Here is a 21717-nt window from a genome sequence, read left to right as displayed (position 1 = left end):
CAAAATATTATATCCATATAATTGAATACGGTAATTCACACCGATCCGTCAAGCTCCGTAACAACACCACACGACACGACACGGCACGACAAGACATTCGAGCAAAGAATGTTTTGTCGGTCTGTCGGTCCCTGTCGGAATCAATTTAGTTGAAATATACATATTTTTATGTACTCATAAAATCAAATTATTATATGATTATTATTTTATAATAATAAACTAATAATAACTAATAATAACTCATAAAATATTATTTATCAATAATTGAGTATGTAATAATTTGTTGAGAAGTTTCAGAGTGCATTGCGCACAAACTTGTCGAACACTTGATTTATATACATAAAGATTATATTATATTATACAATAATAATATTATAATTAATAGACATAGTACATAGATACAGTCTTTATATTAGATTCGACTATAATATATGGTTTATTTATATAAATTATGGAATGAAAGTATAAATAATGTTGTTTATATTACTCAAAATAGATAAGCACTAATCATAGTATATACAAAATTTTTAGCAAATAAAAATAAAAATTTAGGCAATAACGCATTTGAAATTAATTGTATATATTAAAATGTATAAATAAATACATAGTTTTTAAAAAAAGGCGTTTCTGAATTATTTTCATCTATTCCCAAGGAAGTTTTCCTGCTGGTGAACACAGAAAATTTTTGAATTTATCACGATTTTCAAAAGCTTCTTTTTGGGCACTTCCCCCATGTCGATGTAATCGTGTAATATGTCCAGGTAAAGATAAACCTGATGACATCTCTTTACCATAAACCTCGGTGGCACCTGTTTTAATAAAATTGTGTAGAATACAAGTTGTCATCACTATGGTACCAGCATTTCGTGGTAATGCATTCAGTCTATTACAATAAATTCGAAACTTAGCTGTAAGTTGACTAAAAGCGTACTCAACAACTTTACGGGCTCTTGAAAGACGGTCATTAAAGTTTTTTTTCTTCTGGTCTTCATACATTTGCGGTCCTGGGTAAGGTCTTAACAAATATTTTTTGAGCGGAAAAGCCTCGTCTCCTATTATAACTAGGAGCAATTTTTCATTAGCATCTGGAAGGTATTGGTCATTCGGAATATTTAATTTATTTCTTTCTAAAGCTTTTCCTAAATTTGAATTCGAGAGAATTCCTCCATTACTATTTTTTCCGTATGCTCCTATATTGTAGTAATAAATAATAATGTGATGGTAGTTTGGTGATAAAATATGTGTTATAGTGTGATAATATGTAGTTGTTATATTGTTTGTGTTGGTGGATAATGGTTAGTTAGTCTCGACGATCCATCGTGTGCGGAGTAGCCCGATGTCGAGTTTTTTTCATTGTATGTTTTCTTTGGTATATTTTTGTATATTGTCATGCATTGATTTTGATTGAAATAAAAGTTTTTTTTTATGTGCTGCTGTGCAATAATTATTAATTGTATGCGATATTGATTAATTTATTATAATCCTAACCGGTACGTCCTACAATATCGACCGCTAAAAATTTATATTAAGCGTCCACAAGAGCAAGTAATACTATCGAGAAGGTTTTTTTGTAGTTAAAGTAGAGTGATCCACTATTAGGAGGTGTCTCGATAACCACATGTTTTCCGTCCAATACGCCTATACAATTAGGGATATTCCAAATATCCCAAAATTCTTTCGCGATTTGCTTCCAATACAATGGACTGCACTGTTGAGTGCCCCAATTTAAAACTGAAAGCAATCGATTGGTAAGAGTCACCTGTTCCTAAGAACCTAAAAAAATATGTAATGTATATCCATTAAATTGGTTCTTTGAAATTCGAAAATATTTAAAAAATTTGTCTTCATAGTCTTCCAACTCTTTACACAAAGTTGCATGTTCTCCTTCCACTTTTATTTTTTTTAAAATGTCGTGAACCCATATAGATCGTTTTTTGACTACCACATGGTCAATTTCCTCTTCGTCGGCGTCGAGCAATAACGCCATCACTGCCAAATCTTCAAAGTTTAAATTTCGAAACATGTTGAGAACAATTTCCGAAAGTTCGACAGGAAAATTGGAATCAACTGAGTGCGTGTCTGTCGTTTTTTGTCAGTCGTGTGTGAATTTAACATGATTTTTGTCTGTCGTATCGTGTCGTGTCGTATCGTGTCGTGTCGTGTCGTGTCGTGTCGTGTCGTGTCGTACTAGTGTGAATCGCGCTTTAGGAGTATGGCTAAACTCAAGTTAAGCCGACTAATTACAAGTTTAGCCACTGCGTTTAGCTAATATCTAAATTTCGGTCTTTATCCACCAATATTTAACATTATCCAGATGCATATGGCTATGCCTAAATAACATTATCCATACAAATAATTACACAGTTTATGTTATATAAAAATTCTTTGATTTCTTTTCTTATACAATAATATTTATTAATATCAATTTTTTTAATAATATCATAGATCATGGAATAATTTTAATAATAGAGTACAATAATTGTACTAATTACAATAATATAATATAATATTATATTATATAATTATTATTATTAAGAATTATTTAGTCAATGATAATATGTACCTATTTTTATTATATCGATTAACGACCACTTTTCATGACAATGGTAATGTAATTCATGGGTGGCATGACTATTTTTACTCAATAGTCTAAAGACGGTTGAATACTTTTCCCGAGAACGGTTTTAATAATGTAGTTAATATCAAGGTAAATATTATTGTCTCATTTAAAAATTCTTCGAAATTTTTATTTTTATATTTTTTTAAATTCCATGAACTTATTATCGAATGCGATATTTTACAAAAATATTTTTCTGGTCTTGTAAATCAAAATTAACTTAATTGGGATAAATGAAAAAATAATACGTTAATTTCAAGTTAATTTGTAAGGAAATGAGTTAAATTAATAAGCTAAGTTAATTAATTAGTAATGAAATAAGTTAAATTAACAAGTAAATTTAACTTAACTTTTAACTTATTAAATTCTAGGCTTGAAAACAAGATATACCTACAAAGTACTATAAGCTGATATCTTAACTACTTACAAACTTGAGTCGGTAATTACGGTAGATTAATACGAACTGTCTCTATTGAGCACACACTATTGTATGCAACTGCATGCATATGAATTTTGCAATCAATATAAATTTTAAAATATCAAAATGCACACAACTGTGTACAATATTTATATTATTGAAAATATTTTACTTACCACGTACATGGCTTACCTCTATACAACTACCCAACATATTAATATTCATGAAAAATTACAATTTCAAAATATTGTATTATTATTGTAAATAGTTTTAAATTTTTAATGTACATATGGCTAATGTTATTTAGTCATTAGCCGATAATGGTGGGATAACGTTGGTTTTATTGGCTAGTGTTAAGATTATCCATTTGTTTTTGGTGGCTGAAGTCTGACATTTTAACATTAGCCAAAAGCATTGTCTAAACTTAAAATTAGCCGGGTAATCTCAATATTAGTTGTCCTTTGGACACTAACTGTAACATATAAATGTTTATGGCTTTGTACATTAAAGGTAATTTATTTTTTGTCAAAATCAGTGTATAATGTATGCATTGTAGTAAAAAATCAGTGTACCACTCAAATAGAAACCATGTTTTTTTGTTGGCTATCAATAATTACCTATGCTTGTTGTTTTTAAAAAATACATATGGATTTGTGTTTGTGTCTCTCGTTTTATTTTTATTATTATTCCGATGCTGTGTTACAGAAATGACTCGAAGTTAAAAATTAATATCTGCTCAATACTGTGTGTTAGTAGTTGGATTACAATAACTATTGACTCTGTTTATTAATTTACTTCTATAGATAATTCGGTACAGGTTTTGTGTAAATTAACTATACTCCATTCGGATTGCTTTTATTTATACCTTTAGTTTTGCAATGTCGAGCAGTGCCAATAAAGACGATTATCAATAAAGTCTCCTTATCCATTACCCGCTGCTGTTTCACATTCCCAATCATGAAATGTTGACGTATAAAACTAAAATCGTTTCGTAAACCTTATTTGCAATCATAAATCACACCAAACAAATCGATCGTACAACCGTTAGCAGAGTATACTTTTGTCTACACTATACTTATTTTGCTCTATTTTTCCAACTGGGTTAAACGACCAAAATGTTTGTTCAAACACTGTTAACGGGTTGCATTTACCACAAAAACTTAAAATCACACGAGAAAGTTATTTTTAAGTATGATTAACAAGTTATACATAGAATTTCAATAAAAATGTATGATTTCGTTATGATTATGAAGTGTAGAAACTTTGATGCTATAGAATAAGAAATTATAATTGTGGCATTTAATTTTATTAAAAATGTATTCTGAACATTTTCTGGCATATTTAATAATAAAAATAATTTGAAAGATTTACTGAACACGCATGTAATATTTTTTTTATTTAGGAACACATAGTACATACTGTACATAGACGCGATCATTTTGTTAATTTTCCTTTTTCAACCACTACTATATTTATAATATATATATCATTTATCGTTGCACGCATCTACGATACAGACCATATTGTGCCTCGTGTACATAAATATTACGGACAACAATGGGCAGTGGTAGTGGTTTTGTATCCCATCATCGTTGTAATTAAATATTGCGAATAAAAACGAAAATATTGTAATAAATATTGTTGTATTTTCAAATCTTTCGACTTATACGTAATATATTTTCCACAAATAAAACACCATGGTCATTTATTCTTTAAAAAATAGAAGAATCATTACAGAACCATGTTTACATTTAAAAGTAAAAAGTATTTATTCATTTTAGTTATGTTATTTAGGAATTATTGAACGAATATTGTGTGGTTTTTAGTTATTTTTTAGTTAGTAATGAGCTTTAGATTCCTTTATGACTCGTTCTCTCCTAATTATATTTTCTGGAACGTTTTCACGTACTGGGTGTTAATTTCAATTGTGCGTAAATTGATATTGTACGTGATTTCCCGTCGTTAATTTACTTCACCCTAGGGCAGTATTTTTTAACCTGGAGATCGCGAATCATAGGTTTGGGGGTCGCCAAAAATAATGGATGAAATGGTTTTTCCATATTATTTAAAAAAAAACAAAGTAAATTATTTATTTTGTGAAATTTTTAAGTGTTAGTTATTCAAAATTGTTTATCATGTAAATATTTTATCGGTAATTAAATCAAATTTTGATGAATAAAACAAAAAAAAAATTTTTTTGAAGGGGTCACATTACACTAAATTAAAAAATGGGTAGTCGCGATCCGAAAAAGGTTGAAAATCACTGCACTAGGGTATTGAATCCTGTGATTTACTGTAATATACATTTATTTTTGTTAATGTTTATTTTGACAGTAAATATTCCATGTAACATCAGTCCATTTCAATATTTATGATTCTACCATAGGCGCAATTTGGGGGGGGGGGCTTAGTATTTTCATTTTTAAAATTAGCGCCCCCAAATGTATTCAAGTTAATTTACATTTAAATACTCATTACTTATTATGTATAGAAATATAGAGTTTTATTGTATAAATATATAAATTTATTATTTAAATAATAGTGGTGGAAGTTTGCTCTTCGTCTTTTCGGTCCTCGAACTGGATAATAGTAATAGGTAGGCTTACCAGATTTTGAAATCCCTAAACTTAAACCATTATATTGAATGACTCATAAAGACTTTCAAAAAATTAGGTATTTTTAAAGTTTTATTTTTAAATCGAAATCGCCATTAGACAATTTTATCAAATATAAAAAAAAATATCTTTGCTACAGGGTAAAAGTTTCAAGTTTCTAGCCACATTACTTTTGGAATTATGACTAAATAACTAAGATCTGAAAAGTGAGTCTCATTTACATCATATTTTTACCGTTTTAGGATAGTTTTTTCCTCACGCCTAGAAAAACTATTAAGATTTTAAAAAAATGACCCATTAAAGTATCACTGCATGCCAATTTAAAATCTAAAAATTTCCTAGAAAAAATTTTTGGACCAGTATTTCTATGCGAAAAAGTGTTTAAAAAAAAACCATCATTATAAAACCATAATATTCTTCGCTTTAATTAGAATCTGAAAGTGATCATGTGATGAAATATTTGTGTTTACAGACGGGTTAATTCATTATTACGGGTAATTTTATGCGCAATAAAAATATAAAATCAAAGTGAACAATTTAAACTTAGAAATATTCAAATATTTACTAAATATTTTAGTTACTGTTGAATTGTATGGGTTGTGGGTGTATATTACCATTAAGAAACATAAAAAAGATAGAAGGGCTTCAGCATTCCCAGTTTTTTCATTGAAATTGCGCCCTTGGATTTTACGATCCATGTTATGCGTAATCGTCATTCATTAGCATTTTGATTGTTTGAGTTTGTTTTGATTGAACTGTGTCAAAACATACGTTGTTTTTAAAACATACTTTAAAATAAATCAACTAATACCTACTATTTATACATATAATGTATTTGTTACTAAAAGTTTTTCAGTTAAAATACATCAGATTGTGTGATTGAAGAATCATAATAAAAGCCACAGTTATCACTTTAATTTTATTTTGAAAATAAAAGTGAAATTATAGAATTATCGTAACAAATAATTTGTTTTAAAGTTATTATTACTAGCCCATAAAAGATCATTGATGCATGATTTCATTATGTAATTTGTGTTCCGAGTTATTAAATACAGTTTGTTATAAATTTTTAATTTATATTCAACACACATGAGTTATGCTGCCCATAATGTGTCTTGACTTTTGACCAAAATTAATAGTATCAATAATTAAATATGATCGATAATCCAATGAGCAAATTTTTTTATTAGTTTTTTTCTAAAATATTTTATCAATTGTATTTACTCGTTTTTCATTTAAATTTTTGCCTTCATCACATTAAAATTAACAAAAATTACTTATTATATTTGCAATGTATAATATATTTAAATTTCCTACTTCACTATTATTATTTTAATTATTAAACTACAAATCAATGTTATTTTTTTAATAGTGTTTTATTAGGAATATTGTAGTCTGTAAGTAGAGGGGGAATATAATTTGTTCAAACTTTATGCCTACGATTTTTAAATGTATGTGATGTATATATAACTAATTTATATTGTATTCAGCTTATAATTATTAGCTGGACACAATTCATTTATTCTTTCGTCATATATAATTCGTTTTTAAAATTTTTTTCATTGTATACAATTCGTTATATGTGATAGATATAAGATAGAACTTGATTCATTATTCTACTGTATTATATAATACTCGAGTATTTGAGACACGCGAATTGTATACAGCAGATGTTGTGCTTATTTGTTAAATTCCTACAAAATAAAATAGTCGCTTAGTGGATGGACGATGTTAATATGTTACACTTTATACATATTAACTGTATACTTAAAGTGCATATAAATGTTTATATTTTTTATTCGTAAGCATCTGAGTGTTGATCATGACATTCTCAAATACTTTGAAATTCTTTTATAAATATTTCTAATAAGCATTTAAAGTTTGGTTTATAGTTAATAATGCATCTGTAGACTAATTTTATTTTATATAAATAAACGTTGATACTTGGTAATTTGTTAAATAGTGCTGAACTATGTGTCCTAGAGAAGTCAAAGTCGTGCACTTTTCCAAGTTCTCTATAGTAAATACGCTGCTCTGTCAGCTACTATACACAGAGTGCGTTTCCCCAGCGTCGTCATTATTGATTAAAAAAAAATATATCAAATTAGGTCATTAATTAGCAGTACTGCCCTATTTGTGCGATTTTGTACAAATCCGATCAGCATTTTAACACCCGAATTACATTGAACAAATAAATATTGGGACCGGTGAAAATTTTCCTCTGTATTCAATTGTTGGTTTTAACTTAGAATTTTTTTTTTTTGATACTTTAAGTTCGTAATATATTCACTTGCTATAAAATATAACTTCTGGAAAGGAGTGAGGCTGACATTTGTCCTTACCGCACTGACGGATTCGCTCTCTGTTATACGCTTTTTGCGGCGTTTACCGCTCACGTTCAATTTTTATCATTATTATTGTTATTATTATTATTATTGTTTTTGTTATTATTATTATTACTAGGCCAAATTGTTATTATTTTCTCGTGTGCGAGTTTGTCTGCCGTTTTACACGTTAATCCATCAACTGCACCGCGCACAAAGCATTAATAACGGTAATACATGGGTAAGTAAACGTAAGTAGGTACATTTTCAGTCTGTATGTATATTATTATGCATAATACTGCGTGCGTTATGCCATTTTTGAGTCAATCGTTCATTGTCATCATTGTATACAACGTGTGGCGATAACATTTTATTATATTGTATTACCTACCGCAAGCGTGTAAGCGAGTTTTACGGGGTGGCCGGGCACGCGGTTCAGACACATATACGCTACTGTCGGTGACTGCACAGAGCAGCTAGCAGGTACGCGAATAAACTCAAATGGGTCATTGCTGGGTCAGTTACGCGAAACAGCTGTAAACGTACGATACCTATGACGCGTGTATCGAACGCACGCCGGTGCGATTCGTATGACCCGTCAATTGTGTCATTGGAAGGTAGTTGGAGGTAGTGGGTGTTGGCCAATTTTAAGTTCGATTCAAAAATACATTAATATTATTATACGTGGTATACATTTTAATTGAGAATTCAATATGATTATTTTGACTTGTCCAGCTATCCCTTTCCCAGCTATTGTCCCTTGATCGGCTAATTTTCGTGGATTGAATTAGCTCAAATTAACAGGAAACCGAATTCGGATTCCATTTCCATAAGTTTTTCGTCTTCCGTGACACTGACAAGTATTTTTGACGTGGCGAAATAAATCATAGATGTATACGAACGCGCGAGAAACTGTGTCTATATTGTTTACCAACTGGACGGTTCATGCGACTCTAGCGTCTGCCGGCTGCCGCAAGAATGTTGACGCACTTTAGGAATTTTGCCTGTGACTATTATATGCGTTTGCGTTCGCGTACACAGTATATACGACACGATTGCGCGTGCTGTGTGTGTAATCATTTTATTTACAGGAAACGAATCATCTAATGCACTAATGTTCATCGAAGCTCCGTTGACACGTCGTACCCTATATCATGTACCCACATTTGTATTTATTTTTCGTAATAATTACCCTACCGTAACTTATTTGAAAAATGTCCTGTTTACCAGCGATCGCGCAAAGCTATACATTATACTTATATATGTGTTATCCTACGAGATTCAATGATAGTGATGCTCAGTGATAGTAAACATTTGTATTATATATATTACGGGTAATGTAGAAAATTAGGTATTCTATACAATGATCTTAATCTAACAGGCAATATGAAACATGCAATATTTTGTATTTTATGTTAAGATAATTAGAAACTAGTAAAACAGTTATTATATAAATTATAAATATGATTATTAATTAAAAATTTAAAAAAAAAAAAAAGTATTTTATATTTTATTATTATTTATTACAACATTGATTACTACCATGGCACCATGGCATTTTGATATACAAAGGCATCCTGCAGCTTTACATTTGCATTATTGTAAGCATGAACATCGATCATATCCATGGCCACTCAAGTTTGATTCCTACTCTGCCACTACCTACTAAGTTATATTTAATTGTGGCATGTTTTCAACTTGAATCAAGGATTCCTCCTTACATATTGTAAATTGATTGATGATTACAGCTATATTAATTGGGAAGGCGGCCTTCTGATGTTTCAATTTCAAACATATTATCATTACATTTATCAAAATAAATCTTTAATAAATTAATTTCATTTACTTTCAGTTCAGGTGTATGAAAAAAAGTCCGAATCGAAACGTTTGTAAAATTGCAAACTACAGAATCTTAAGTTCAAAAGTAAGGAAATATTTATAAAAACAGAAATGAAAAAAATGTAAAAATAATGAAATAAATAGATAAGAATTTATGAAAAATATATGTTATACATTTTTACGTCGATGATACATAATTAATACATAATTATGTATATAAATAAAAATAAAAAATGGACGAATTAAAAAAAATAAATAAAAAATAATGACAAATGTGTATTTTATGATAAAAAACCTAACTTAAAGTTTAAAAATAATTGAATTAATTCACTATTTTCTTACTTTTATAATTTAATATATTTATATTCATAATCAAAAATATGAGAATTGTTATTGAATTAATTCGGATTATTATTATACCTTAATAAATCGGTCTGTTAGTTCAATTGGTATTTTAGTAAACATAAAATATGGTAATATTATTTTAAGTTCATATTACCCTTGATAAATTGGCCATTCTGTATAATGCCCGGACAATATAAAAAATACTTGAATAATTATCAAATCGCCCAAAAATGAGCGTCATGTCCGGGTAATGTATATTATGCCCCGAATATCTACATTGCCCATAACATGTATATTAAAATATAATTATATTTAATAATTAGCCGAGAACCTGTACTTTATTTAAATTAATATTCAATACTTTAATATTAAGTTGATTAAGTTGAAGATTAAACAAAAAAAAAATAAAATAGTGAATATCTTATATAACATGTTATTAATATTGTAGATTTTTTTTTTTTAATAAAAAAAAATATATATTTTATAGTTATAATTATTAATTAGATTATAAAATTATATTTAAGAGGGTATAGGAGCAAGCCCCGCTGGTCTGTTTTTGAAAGTGTTTGTTGATGAGTGGGTGGTATTTTTACATTCAATATGCTACTCCTATTTATTTTTGAGTGTGTGCCACTGCCAGTGGCCCATTGGTGGTGGTTATGCCGTTAGACTGCACTCGTTTGTGTCGGTTTATATAATGCGTTAAAAAAATAAAAATAAATTCTAATGTAACTTTACAATGTAAAAGATTGGAACATTAAATAGTTAGTTTAGTAACAATAATTTTTTTTCAGCTGTCAAATATAGGCAGAACGCTGCACTTGTACAGGTATTTGCCGTGCTAAATATGTCTTCCGTTTATCTTATATTTACTTATAAATGATTGACTACCAGTTCGATATTCGATTTTTATGTATACTTACTTCTTACCATAATTTTCAGAACAATTTTTCACTTCATGATATGAAATTAAAATATTATATCTTAAAAGTGTAATAATATGTGGTTCAATTTAGAGAGTTTTTTTCTGTAGAAAGTAAGCCCAGCGATATAATTTTACAGTCTGAACTGTATAATAAACAAATAAATTAGTAAAAATATATTACTGTATACCGTTTTTTTAACAAATCGTTGTATACATAACGTTTGTGATTGCTAGTAGCATCGATTATACAATTATATATTGATATGTATTTATGAAGTATGATAAATTAAAAAAAAAAAAAAAATGTAATGTTTGTTAATTGGTAAATGAAAATACTTTTGACGAAGAACTTGGACAGGACTAAGAACTCTGATTACTTTTCTCGTAGTACTTAATTTGTAGCATTTAATTGAAATTTATTGATCTCAAATAACATTTTGGGCCATCTTCGTGCGATCGAAATTTAATTAAATTATATAAGATAATTATTTGATACAAAATGTCTAACATAGGTCATAAAAAATATGTAATGTTCCATGTAATTTTTACGTATTTTGTTCGATTTGAACTAAAGTTCACTTCTTAAAAATTTAATTCATAATATATCTGTAACACATTGTATAGGTATAGCTCGTAAAAATTGTAATCCCCCAGAATTCTCAAATCTTGTTTATATTTAATGTCAAATGGACATGGAAGTAGAATAATACATTTTTACGCGCAACCAATGACAATACACTGCCAATACAACAATGAAAAACAACCAACAAACTTCCATTATATCAAAATTTCATATTTTGATATTAATATGTCAAATATCGTAACTTGTGACATTTTTAAAAATTGTTTATTATAATAAGTTATTTACAATCTGTACTGAGATGCGAAATAAGTACAAATTTTAATTGTATAGGTATAATGAGAAACTTGTGACTTATTATGTGCGTATTTTATCATATGCGGTAAAAATTATAGAATGTTTGGTATGGGTTATTTATTATACCTATTTATATGGTACCAATAATATTTTGTTCTAACCTGTACACGTATAAAATATTTATATTTAGAGAATTCAAATAACAATTGTGTCTCACACGTATTATTTTACTTTTACTATACCCCTTTCATTTATTTATTGTTTGAGTTTTAATTTTATCTTTGATTAACGAGTCTTAAAGATACGTCACTTTTTGAAAATTGCTTTTCAAAATCACTTTATCTGTGATAATTTAAAAGTTTCATATGTATTGTATATAAAGCAACAAATTTGTTGTAAATAAAACCAAACAGAGGTAGTAATTTTTAGTTATGTTTTTTTTCAAATTTATTTTTAGATTTCAACTAAAAATAATGAAATGCAATGAAATTAATTTCGGTGTATATTTTTGTAACAAAATTGATTTTGATTTTGTACAAAAATAATAATCTTAAAATATAAAAATGTATGTACTATGTATGCATAAATTAAACATATAAACATTACCACCAACCATGTATACAAATTATAAAATATTTTATTATTTTCAGGTGATGGACGCGAGAAATCTGATACCTTTGATAATGAAAAAAATGCCGAGTTGGTTGATGTACTTTTGTGCTCTACCTTTTGCCAATCGCAATTCAGTTTGTCGCAGCAACTTGCTCAAATACATCCTGAATTAACAATGCCAATGTTTTCAGGTTAGACATTTTTGTAATCGCATTATCCCTAGGTTTTAATAAGATTTAACAGTATATATCGTATAAAAGATACTTGTATAAAACACAATATAATTGAAAATCATTTTTTAACATTAAGCTATAAAATGATTTCTCTGCTTGTTTCATTTGACAACATATGCTACTTTAAATTGTATTAAATTGACATATACTTAAAACTTTTATCAAAGCTTTGTTACCTTGGTTCCTGTCACAGTAAAGTAGCCTTTACTCGCAAAACCGCTGTATGACGTGGATTTACATTTTCACAGCTTCAATCGCGCTAGCAATGAAAATACATTGTTTCATATGACGTACGTCACATTGTGGATTTTATTATGCGTCAAAATCGTTATAGTAATTGGGGACTACTCATTAAAAAAATGGGTTGATTAAAAAAAAAATATATCCATTTATATTGAATTTATCAACAGGCATTATCCTAACTTGACAGTAAATAAGATTACTCAATTAAAAACATATTGTTAGCTGTCTAAATTATAATTTATTGTCTACATAGGTAAATATTTAAAGAAAAAAGCATTATTGCTATTAACAATATTATTATCTAATTCTATTTAATCATTACTAAGTCAATATTTTTCATGATTACTATTAATTATGCCGCAATAAAAATGTACGAATCATAGAAACACATTTTAAAACAGAGTGTCGAAATAAATATGAAATATCTGCTCATGTAGAAAAAGTCATTATTTGACATCTAATAAAGCAGGTAAAATTGTGATCATATATTTTTTCAACAAAAATATGTTTTATTAATAACTAAGTACGTGGGTGCCAGTAACATTATTAACCTTTTTATTTAATTTATTTTTGTTTAGAAAAAATATAGTCCCTGCTAAAAGTGTATTTACTATAATAAATAATTTAATTTAAACTTTTATTTACATTTAAACGAATTAACCTGAAGGTAAACTAACCGTTGATTACACTATCACTGTTTGCATTTATTTATAGGCGAAAATGATTCTTACTTTTTTCTTATTAATCATGTTCTCTTAAGGCGGTTATATTTTATTGTTATTATTTTGTATTCAATTTTATATTTGTCTGGTTGTATTAATGAAAAAACTCAAATGGTGTAATTAATTTTTTTTTAATAATTTTATTGTGGCTTTTGATTGTTGGTATGACTGATTAAATATGGAATTAATTATGAATTGTTTCTTTTGAGATGTACGGAAAAATTTAGTATATGCCAATGGATCTTTGATTTTAAAGTTAGAATATTTTTATTATTAGACATTTTGGTAGTATTTCAAAGTTCAACCGGCCTAAAAAACAAATATTTATAATGTTTATTTTGAGTATAGGTTAGTTGTAGTTTTTTTATTAATTAAAATTGGGATTGAGGATTCTTAGAGTGCTGATTTACGATTAGTTTACGCGTAAACGCGTGAATGGACGTAAATGGCTGTAAGAAGAATCTAAAAATAACACTTAAATTTTTGGATTTCATATGTTTTTATGAAGGAGTTTTTATTTTGCTTGAGGTAAATTTAGTATAAAGTAATTTGTTTTAGTTTTTTTTCGTATGTTATTTATTGTATCAAGTAAGCAAGACGTTTAAATGCTATCGTTGGTATATCCATTGCTTGAGTATTAGTAGACGTGTGTTGGTCAGGGGTTTATATATATATTCAGTAAAAATTAATAAGGGGTTTTAATTAATAACGAGCTAGTACCTCAAAAAATAGTTAGAGTCGAAAGTCGTGGGGATTTTTTCTACCTAAGTGGTAATTTTATCTTTATAGTATTTATATTACAAATAATTGATGGGTGGAGACGTATCACGAAGTTTGAAAATAAATGGGAAACAAATGTAGTCAAAAGCTTTCAATGTATATAAAATACAAGTATTAAAGTTTATCTCAATAAAGAGAAACAAAAATTAGTATAAATGGTTCGAGATAACAAAAAAAAAAAAAAAGAAAACAAATTTAAAGTTTACATTATCTAGAAAAGCTTTAAAAGAAAACTTTCGAAACCGATTAGATTTTTTAATACTACTGTTCACCGATTTTATATCATTTATTAATTATTACGTTATTACGTATACTACTATGGGTACAAATATTCGTGGGAGAGGCTTGAAATTTGGAGAGTACTTTTCGATTTATTGGTTCTAAGTTTATGTAAACACTAAAATTATCATTGCTGATATAATTGTTTATTTGGTGGAAGTTGTCACGTCACCCGAGAGTCGTTGGAAACTGTTAAGTTGAAAATCGAAAATTACTTTTCTATTTTGAAGAGTTGGAGAATTTATGCAGATTTGTTTGATTGAATTTTTTGGTGCTTAAAACTCTTATTATGAGTTAGATAAAATATGCATTATGACAATTATTAGAATTTAGATACTTAGAAAAAAAAAAAATTACAAATAAAATAAAATAATAGTATTATATATTTAATGATTAATGCTATACTAATTAGATAATAACATTTCGTGATAAGTATTTTAAATGCGGAAACCAGCGTTGAAGATAAAATGGATGATAAGAGTGATGTCGGAGAGAGATCGAGAATTAAGGAGAAGGATTATATCAGGAGAAGTGTAACCTAAGGAAGAGAGCTATGAGAGTAATGAGGTTGCGGAGGGTGCAAAGGGGAGAGAAATTTAGTGAAAGGAGAAATGAATGAGGAGGGAGAAGATTATGACCAAAGCGAAGACGAGAAAGAGAAATGATTGTGGATCGGGGTAGTTCCAGACCGCGAAACCAAGGAGAGTTAGGTATATATGCGGATAAAGATCTGTGGCAAGTAGTGACGTTAGGGGTAAGGGAAGATCAAAGGTCAATGCATGCTTTTTTTAGTTTTGTGAAAAATGGGAAGGAAATCAGACGTGGGTATTTTTAATAAAGAAGGAACAGTTATTTTTTTGGTAGATATGGCTAGTCGATCAGTTGTTTCGTTACCTAGGATACCAATGTGACTTGGAACCTAAAGGAATTCGACGGCTTTCTGTGTTAAGAAAAGTTGAAATGTTAGAGATTTTATTAACAGAATGAGTGGAAAAATAGAAGAGTTGAAGGATGACACGGTCGTGTCGCACGAATACCGTGTCAAGGGCTTAAATTGAAGAGAAAGTAGGCATGATTGAGAATTGGAAACAATTAGAAATTTCTGGGAATTTATAGAAAAAATAAATTGAAGTGCGTGAATGATGGCGTAGGCTTCGGCAGTAAATGAAGATGCCGATGGGTGGAGAATGGAAGAGAAAAATATATTGATGGAAAGTATGAAAAAAGAAAATCCTGAGGAGAGGATAGATGCAGATCCGTCAGTGAATATAATGATGTAATGAGTATATAATATAATGAGTTTGGGAAATTGGAAAAAATGAAATCTGAGAAGAGGGAGTTAACAAGGTTGTTTGGAAGTACTATTTGTTTAATCTTATTCGGATAGTTAACTTAATCATCCGAGTAATATTAAATTATCAACTAAATTATATTGACATATAAAGGTACACAAGTACTTTATTATCACGCTTTATTAATAAGATAATGTAAGTGTATCAGCTGATTAAGGAACTATTAACCAAATGTGTGTGGTTTTAACTATCAACCTCTCAAATTTCCCTTTTTAAAAATATAATAAATATGTGTGGTATTGAATGATATAAAATGTGTGGTTATAAATGGTAAAACGGTAAGTGTGCGGTTTTAATGACCACCGAAATTTATTAATGTAGAAAATAAAGTAATTATTGAGTTATTTTTAGGAATATAAAATGTTAAACGCTTGAATTTGGTGTGTTTGGTAAAGTTTAAAATACATATAATAAATATAAAACATACACTCAAAAAAAAAAAAAAAAAAATGCATGCGGTATATAAAACTTGATCGTTTCAAACTAATTCTATTCAGTTAAAAGAAAAGTATTTTTATTTCTAAAAATACAAATACTATTGTTTTTACGAAAAAAATAAAAAAATAAAAAAATATAAAATATTAGTTAAATTTTACTTATTAAGTGTGATTAATATAATTTGGAATTATTTTTTTCTTGAGATATATAAATGATCACATGATGATAATTATAAATAATAATAATAATAATAAGTGATTATATTTATAATAGTGTAAAAATCGGAGTTTTATAATAATGTGGCTTGTGTATTTTTTATTTTTTTAAATATATGTTGGAATATGTTAGTTGATATTTTTATAGAATGGAGTATTAGAAAAGGTTTACTTACTAAAAAAGAGGTTTGGTATATGTATATACTAGTTAGATGAAAAAAATGTCTTAAATTTCAAAGAATTCATTCCTTTTTTTGTTAAATTGTTACGTAAACAAAATGTTGAGCTGAAAACTTTTCACCTTTTGAAATTAATTATAATTAATTTCTATTATATTTAATTATATCTACAACTATCACATAATTATGTGATAGTTGTAGATATAGAAAATGCATCGAACAAAACTACTTTGGTTAGTACTATTAATTTTTTTCGAGTTATTATTTCCGTTTTTAAAAAATAACCACCAAAGGTTTAGAAATGATGCATCATTAGCGTCAAAACAATACTTTATATAAACATTTTAGAATTTCAATAATCAATAAATTATAACATAAATAAAAATAAATGTAAATTTAATCAATTAATGGATTTTTATATTTAGCTTTTTTTTTCAAATTAAACTATCTCTTTCACCATCTTAATATTTCTTCCATTGTAGAACTATGTCTTCGTGAGATATCCTTAGATTTTTTTTGTTTAGGAGAGTTCATAAATTGAATATATTTGTTTTGTAATTTTAAGAATATATCAATTACTATATGAACAATGAGCCACATAAAATTTATCATATAATTGTCTATGATATGATTCAGCTGTATATGTTATCCGTATAATTTCATTATTCGGAATTTCAGCTCAGATTTTAGAAGAAAATGTACTAGAATCAATAAATATTTTTAAAATGTAATCTATACATTTGTAAATTTTTTGGTCATCAGATGCTATGGATATTAAATTTGAAAAGCATCAAGTACTTTGGTGCATGGAAGAAAAGCCAAACCAAAAAAATAATTTTGGTGCTTTGTGTGATTCTATTATTTTTTTTCTTATCTAATTTTGGCGCTTATGTCTTTCACATATTATTACCACATTTTAGTAGCAAAAATCGAGAACTAATGCGTGCGACACGTTAGACGTTATCATAGACACTATTTACTTCGTAATTGTGATATTGAGGTGGTTTATAGTTCATTTTTTTTTTTAGTTTTTCTTCGGCGGCCCTTGTATTTTGATAATGCATCGAGTTCAAGGTCAAAAAAAAAAAAAAAACACTTATGTACTACACCTATAAATGAATCGAATTTTCAACCCCGGAATCGGATCTGCATAAAGAGTGAACAAATAAAAATTACCATCTTACAAATATTTTGAGAGAGTAAGTGTTTGAGAAGGAGTCCCGAGAAACAATATATTCTTTACTAGAAATGTTTAGTAAATTTAGGTGAACTAAATATTTTAGCATATTTATGATTATTCAATGAGGTTGAGTCAAGTGGATGAATCTCGTTTAGTTTGTTGACGTAGCTGCATATCAATATATACCTGAATAAGTATTATAATACGAAAATAATTAAACTATTGAATGAACTCATTTGAGATTGTAAAAATATATTTACTATATATACAATGTTGACATTGAAATAAAAAGTGAAAATAAATTTACGTAATTACGATTGTGGTATTTGTCTAAACTGCAAATCGAAAGAACTGATCAAAATTAAAAGTGTAACATAATTAATTTTTAAAATTTTCTTTTTGTATGATACTTCATTAAAAATATAAACCATTAACATTTATCTATAATATTTTAGGTATTGGACTTTGGAATTCCTGTAAAATTATTAAACTTTAGAAGTAATATAGTTTTAAATATTTTATTAAAAATTTTTTTGAGTAACCTATTAGTTAAAACATACGCATCTTATAAGTTGGATAGTTTTAAATTACAAAATTTAGGTATATCGTATGATATTAGGTCTCGGAAGTTATTACACTAAAAAGCATTAAAATTGAATGCATTATTGCAGTAAAAAATACCAACTTAAAAATTGCATCATTACAATAAAAAATATCCAAAATTATACTTCGAAATTGCAATAAACTTTTTTATTTCTAAAATAATTGTTTAAATAATAAAATTGTAAAAAAAATTTTAATAAGACTATCATATTACAAATGTGGTTAGAATAGTGAATAGAAAATTAACTTATTAAGAATACAAAATTAACAATTTTAAAATAACATTTTTTAATAACACTGAAATCTTGGTTTAAGTCTGGTCTTCCAAGAACCTACATATAAAAAAATAACATTTTTAATGCGCATTTGTGTGTCTACCTTAAAAATGATTTCTTTAAGTTCTCAAATTCGAAAGAGTTCTTGTCCGATTAAGGAAGGAAAGTAGTGCAACTCGTGCATTATCTTATCAAATATTTCCACCACTGCCATTACAATCGATAAAGCCTTAAATAACCATAAATTATTATTTATTATTATTATATTATTCTTATATATATTAATATCTGACATGGCTCTGATCGTCATTTTATTTCTTACATAAAAAAATTAAATCAAGTGAATAATTTTAAAGTTTCTCAAATCGTATTATAAATGAGCAAAATTGCCATTAAATTTAAAACATTAAAAATTGTATAAAGTTGCACTTATCATTTTTAGACTTGAATTTGTACTAATACGAAACAAATTTTTAACGTATTTATATATCCGAAAAATAGAGAAATGTAGCAAATGTAATAACTTCCGTGGCTTAGTAATTATATTTTTCCTTTCAAAATAATTTACCAAACAGATTTATTTTTGGTTCTTTTTTATAATATTGTAGTCTTATACGTTTTTTCTACGTAAAATTTATTAATTTAGTATATTTTATTGTTTAAAATGCCCTATAGCAGTAGTACAATGTTACTGATGAAATTTCCATGTTGCTAAAATTGAAATATCTTTGAGGAATTTTACTATATTAAGGATTTATATTTATTACGTAATAATGCCTGAGAAAATAATTTCATAAATAATTACATTTATTACAGTAGCAAACGATGAGCATTTTAAACGTCTGTATTATTTTAATATATAAAAACATACAAAATATATTAATTTATTCTTCTATATATATATATATAATATATATATAATATTAATATATTTTAGTGTGTTAACCTTTTTATCAATTTACTTGTATACATTTGGTTATGGTAATTGTATTTGATATTCTGTTGAATATAATTGATATTTTAATAAATAATAATCGTCATTTTAACTAAAATAATTCTTTTGGTAGATGAGCACAAATGTATTTGGTAAAATATTATGTTTATTAAATATTTTGTAAAAGAAAAATTAATTTTTATCAGTAACATCAAAAACATTTTATAAAACACTGATAGTTTCTTATCATATGTTGGTAACTATTTTTGTTTTACTTCTAATTAATTGTTAGCAGTTGGTTTGAACTATACTTACTGATTATAATGAATATTATGCCATTTCAAATAATTCAACTTTTAACATAGATATTTTTTTAAGGTCGGATACAAATATTTATTTATTTTTTTAAATTAATTTTGTATCACGTAAAGACATGTATTAGATATTTTTTTTTAAATTTCCTTAAAATTTATAAGATTTTATAAGAATTTGTTGATTGCCTAATGGTACTTTTTATTGTCAATAGCTTAATAATTCATAAAATTTTTAGATTTTAGTTATTTTTGAATCATTTGATATCTTAGTAACTTCTTTTATGACTTCTCTTATTTTTGAAACTATATTCCACAAACAATAAACTCTACCGTTGAGATAATAATAGAATGTTAAATGCTATAAACCAGTGGTGGCCAAACTTTTTTTTCCTCGGGCCATAAAAAAATGCATTCTAAATTTTTTTTTACGTAAATGCAAAATATTACAGTTATACAAATAAGTGCTGTAATATAAAAGACTTTCGCGGGCCAGATATTAAATGATGGCGGGCCGGAGTTGGCCCGTGGGCCGTAGTTTGGCCACCACTGCTATAAACAATAACGTGTTTAAGAAGGGTAGAAAATTCAACCTTTGTTTCGTTTATTAGCGAAGACCATTTTATTTTACAATTTTTATGAAACAAATATATCTTTACAATACAATAAGGGAAATCTAACAGTATAAGGGTAATTTTCTAAAACTAAAAATAAATCGTTTTATTTGCTATGGTGGGAACTTTTTATTTTTCCAAGAAAAAGTCCTAAATAAACCAAGATACTACTATAATCTTGCTGGAGTATTAAATAACAAAATTGATTCACTAATACTCATCTCTACTTTATTTCAAAATTCCAACTTGTTCTTTTCATTTCTCTGCTTCCTTTTATTATCCATATGCTACAACTTACCATGGTCTAATAAGCCTTCAAGACGTTTAATTCCAAATGCCAATTAGAATTCTGCTTTTAATGTTTCGACATTTATTATTAAAAAGTTATTATTACTACATTTTTAAAACTACTGTATATTTGTGTATTATTTATTATCGTCTATTACTTATTTATACATTTATATTATTATATTTCATAGGGTTTAGTCTGTATGTAAGTAAATATAATTAAATACATTAAATAACTTCACACTTCGTTTTTTGTCATTATTTTGTAGGTTTAGTTTTATAGGTGTCACCTCGGAAACGGCATTTTCAGGTGGTGGGTGTATTGTTGACTAATAAAAAAAAAGTGTAAGCGTGAGTTGGAACATTGTTCTGTGAACCATTTCACTACATAATACATAAATCATGACTGCAGACAAGTTATGATAATATAATGTATATATTAATGTTTAATGTGTGAGTAATAAATTATTTATAATAAAAAAATAAAAATGTTAAGAAT

The 21717-nt window shown here is 27.1% G+C and overlaps 1 protein-coding gene across 3 annotated transcripts in view; it reads left to right on the top strand.

Moving 5' to 3' along the window:
* Positions 1-21717, top strand: part of LOC112688134 (protein furry) — a 121767-nt gene that overhangs the window by 56068 nt on the left and 43982 nt on the right. For all 3 annotated transcript variants that reach the window (XM_025561185.1, XM_025561184.1, XM_025561183.1), the window contains one exon: positions 12611-12763. In XM_025561185.1, the coding sequence (XP_025416970.1) occupies positions 12611-12763 (153 nt within the window). The remainder of the gene's footprint in view (positions 1-12610; positions 12764-21717) is intronic.

The sequence above is a fragment of the Sipha flava genome, unplaced genomic scaffold (genome assembly GCF_003268045.1).
Source record: "Sipha flava isolate LNK unplaced genomic scaffold, YSA_version1 37_pilon_pilon, whole genome shotgun sequence".
In the NCBI taxonomy this organism is placed as follows: domain Eukaryota; kingdom Metazoa; phylum Arthropoda; class Insecta; order Hemiptera; family Aphididae; genus Sipha; species Sipha flava.
This window is presented reverse-complemented; position numbering and strand designations above follow the sequence as displayed.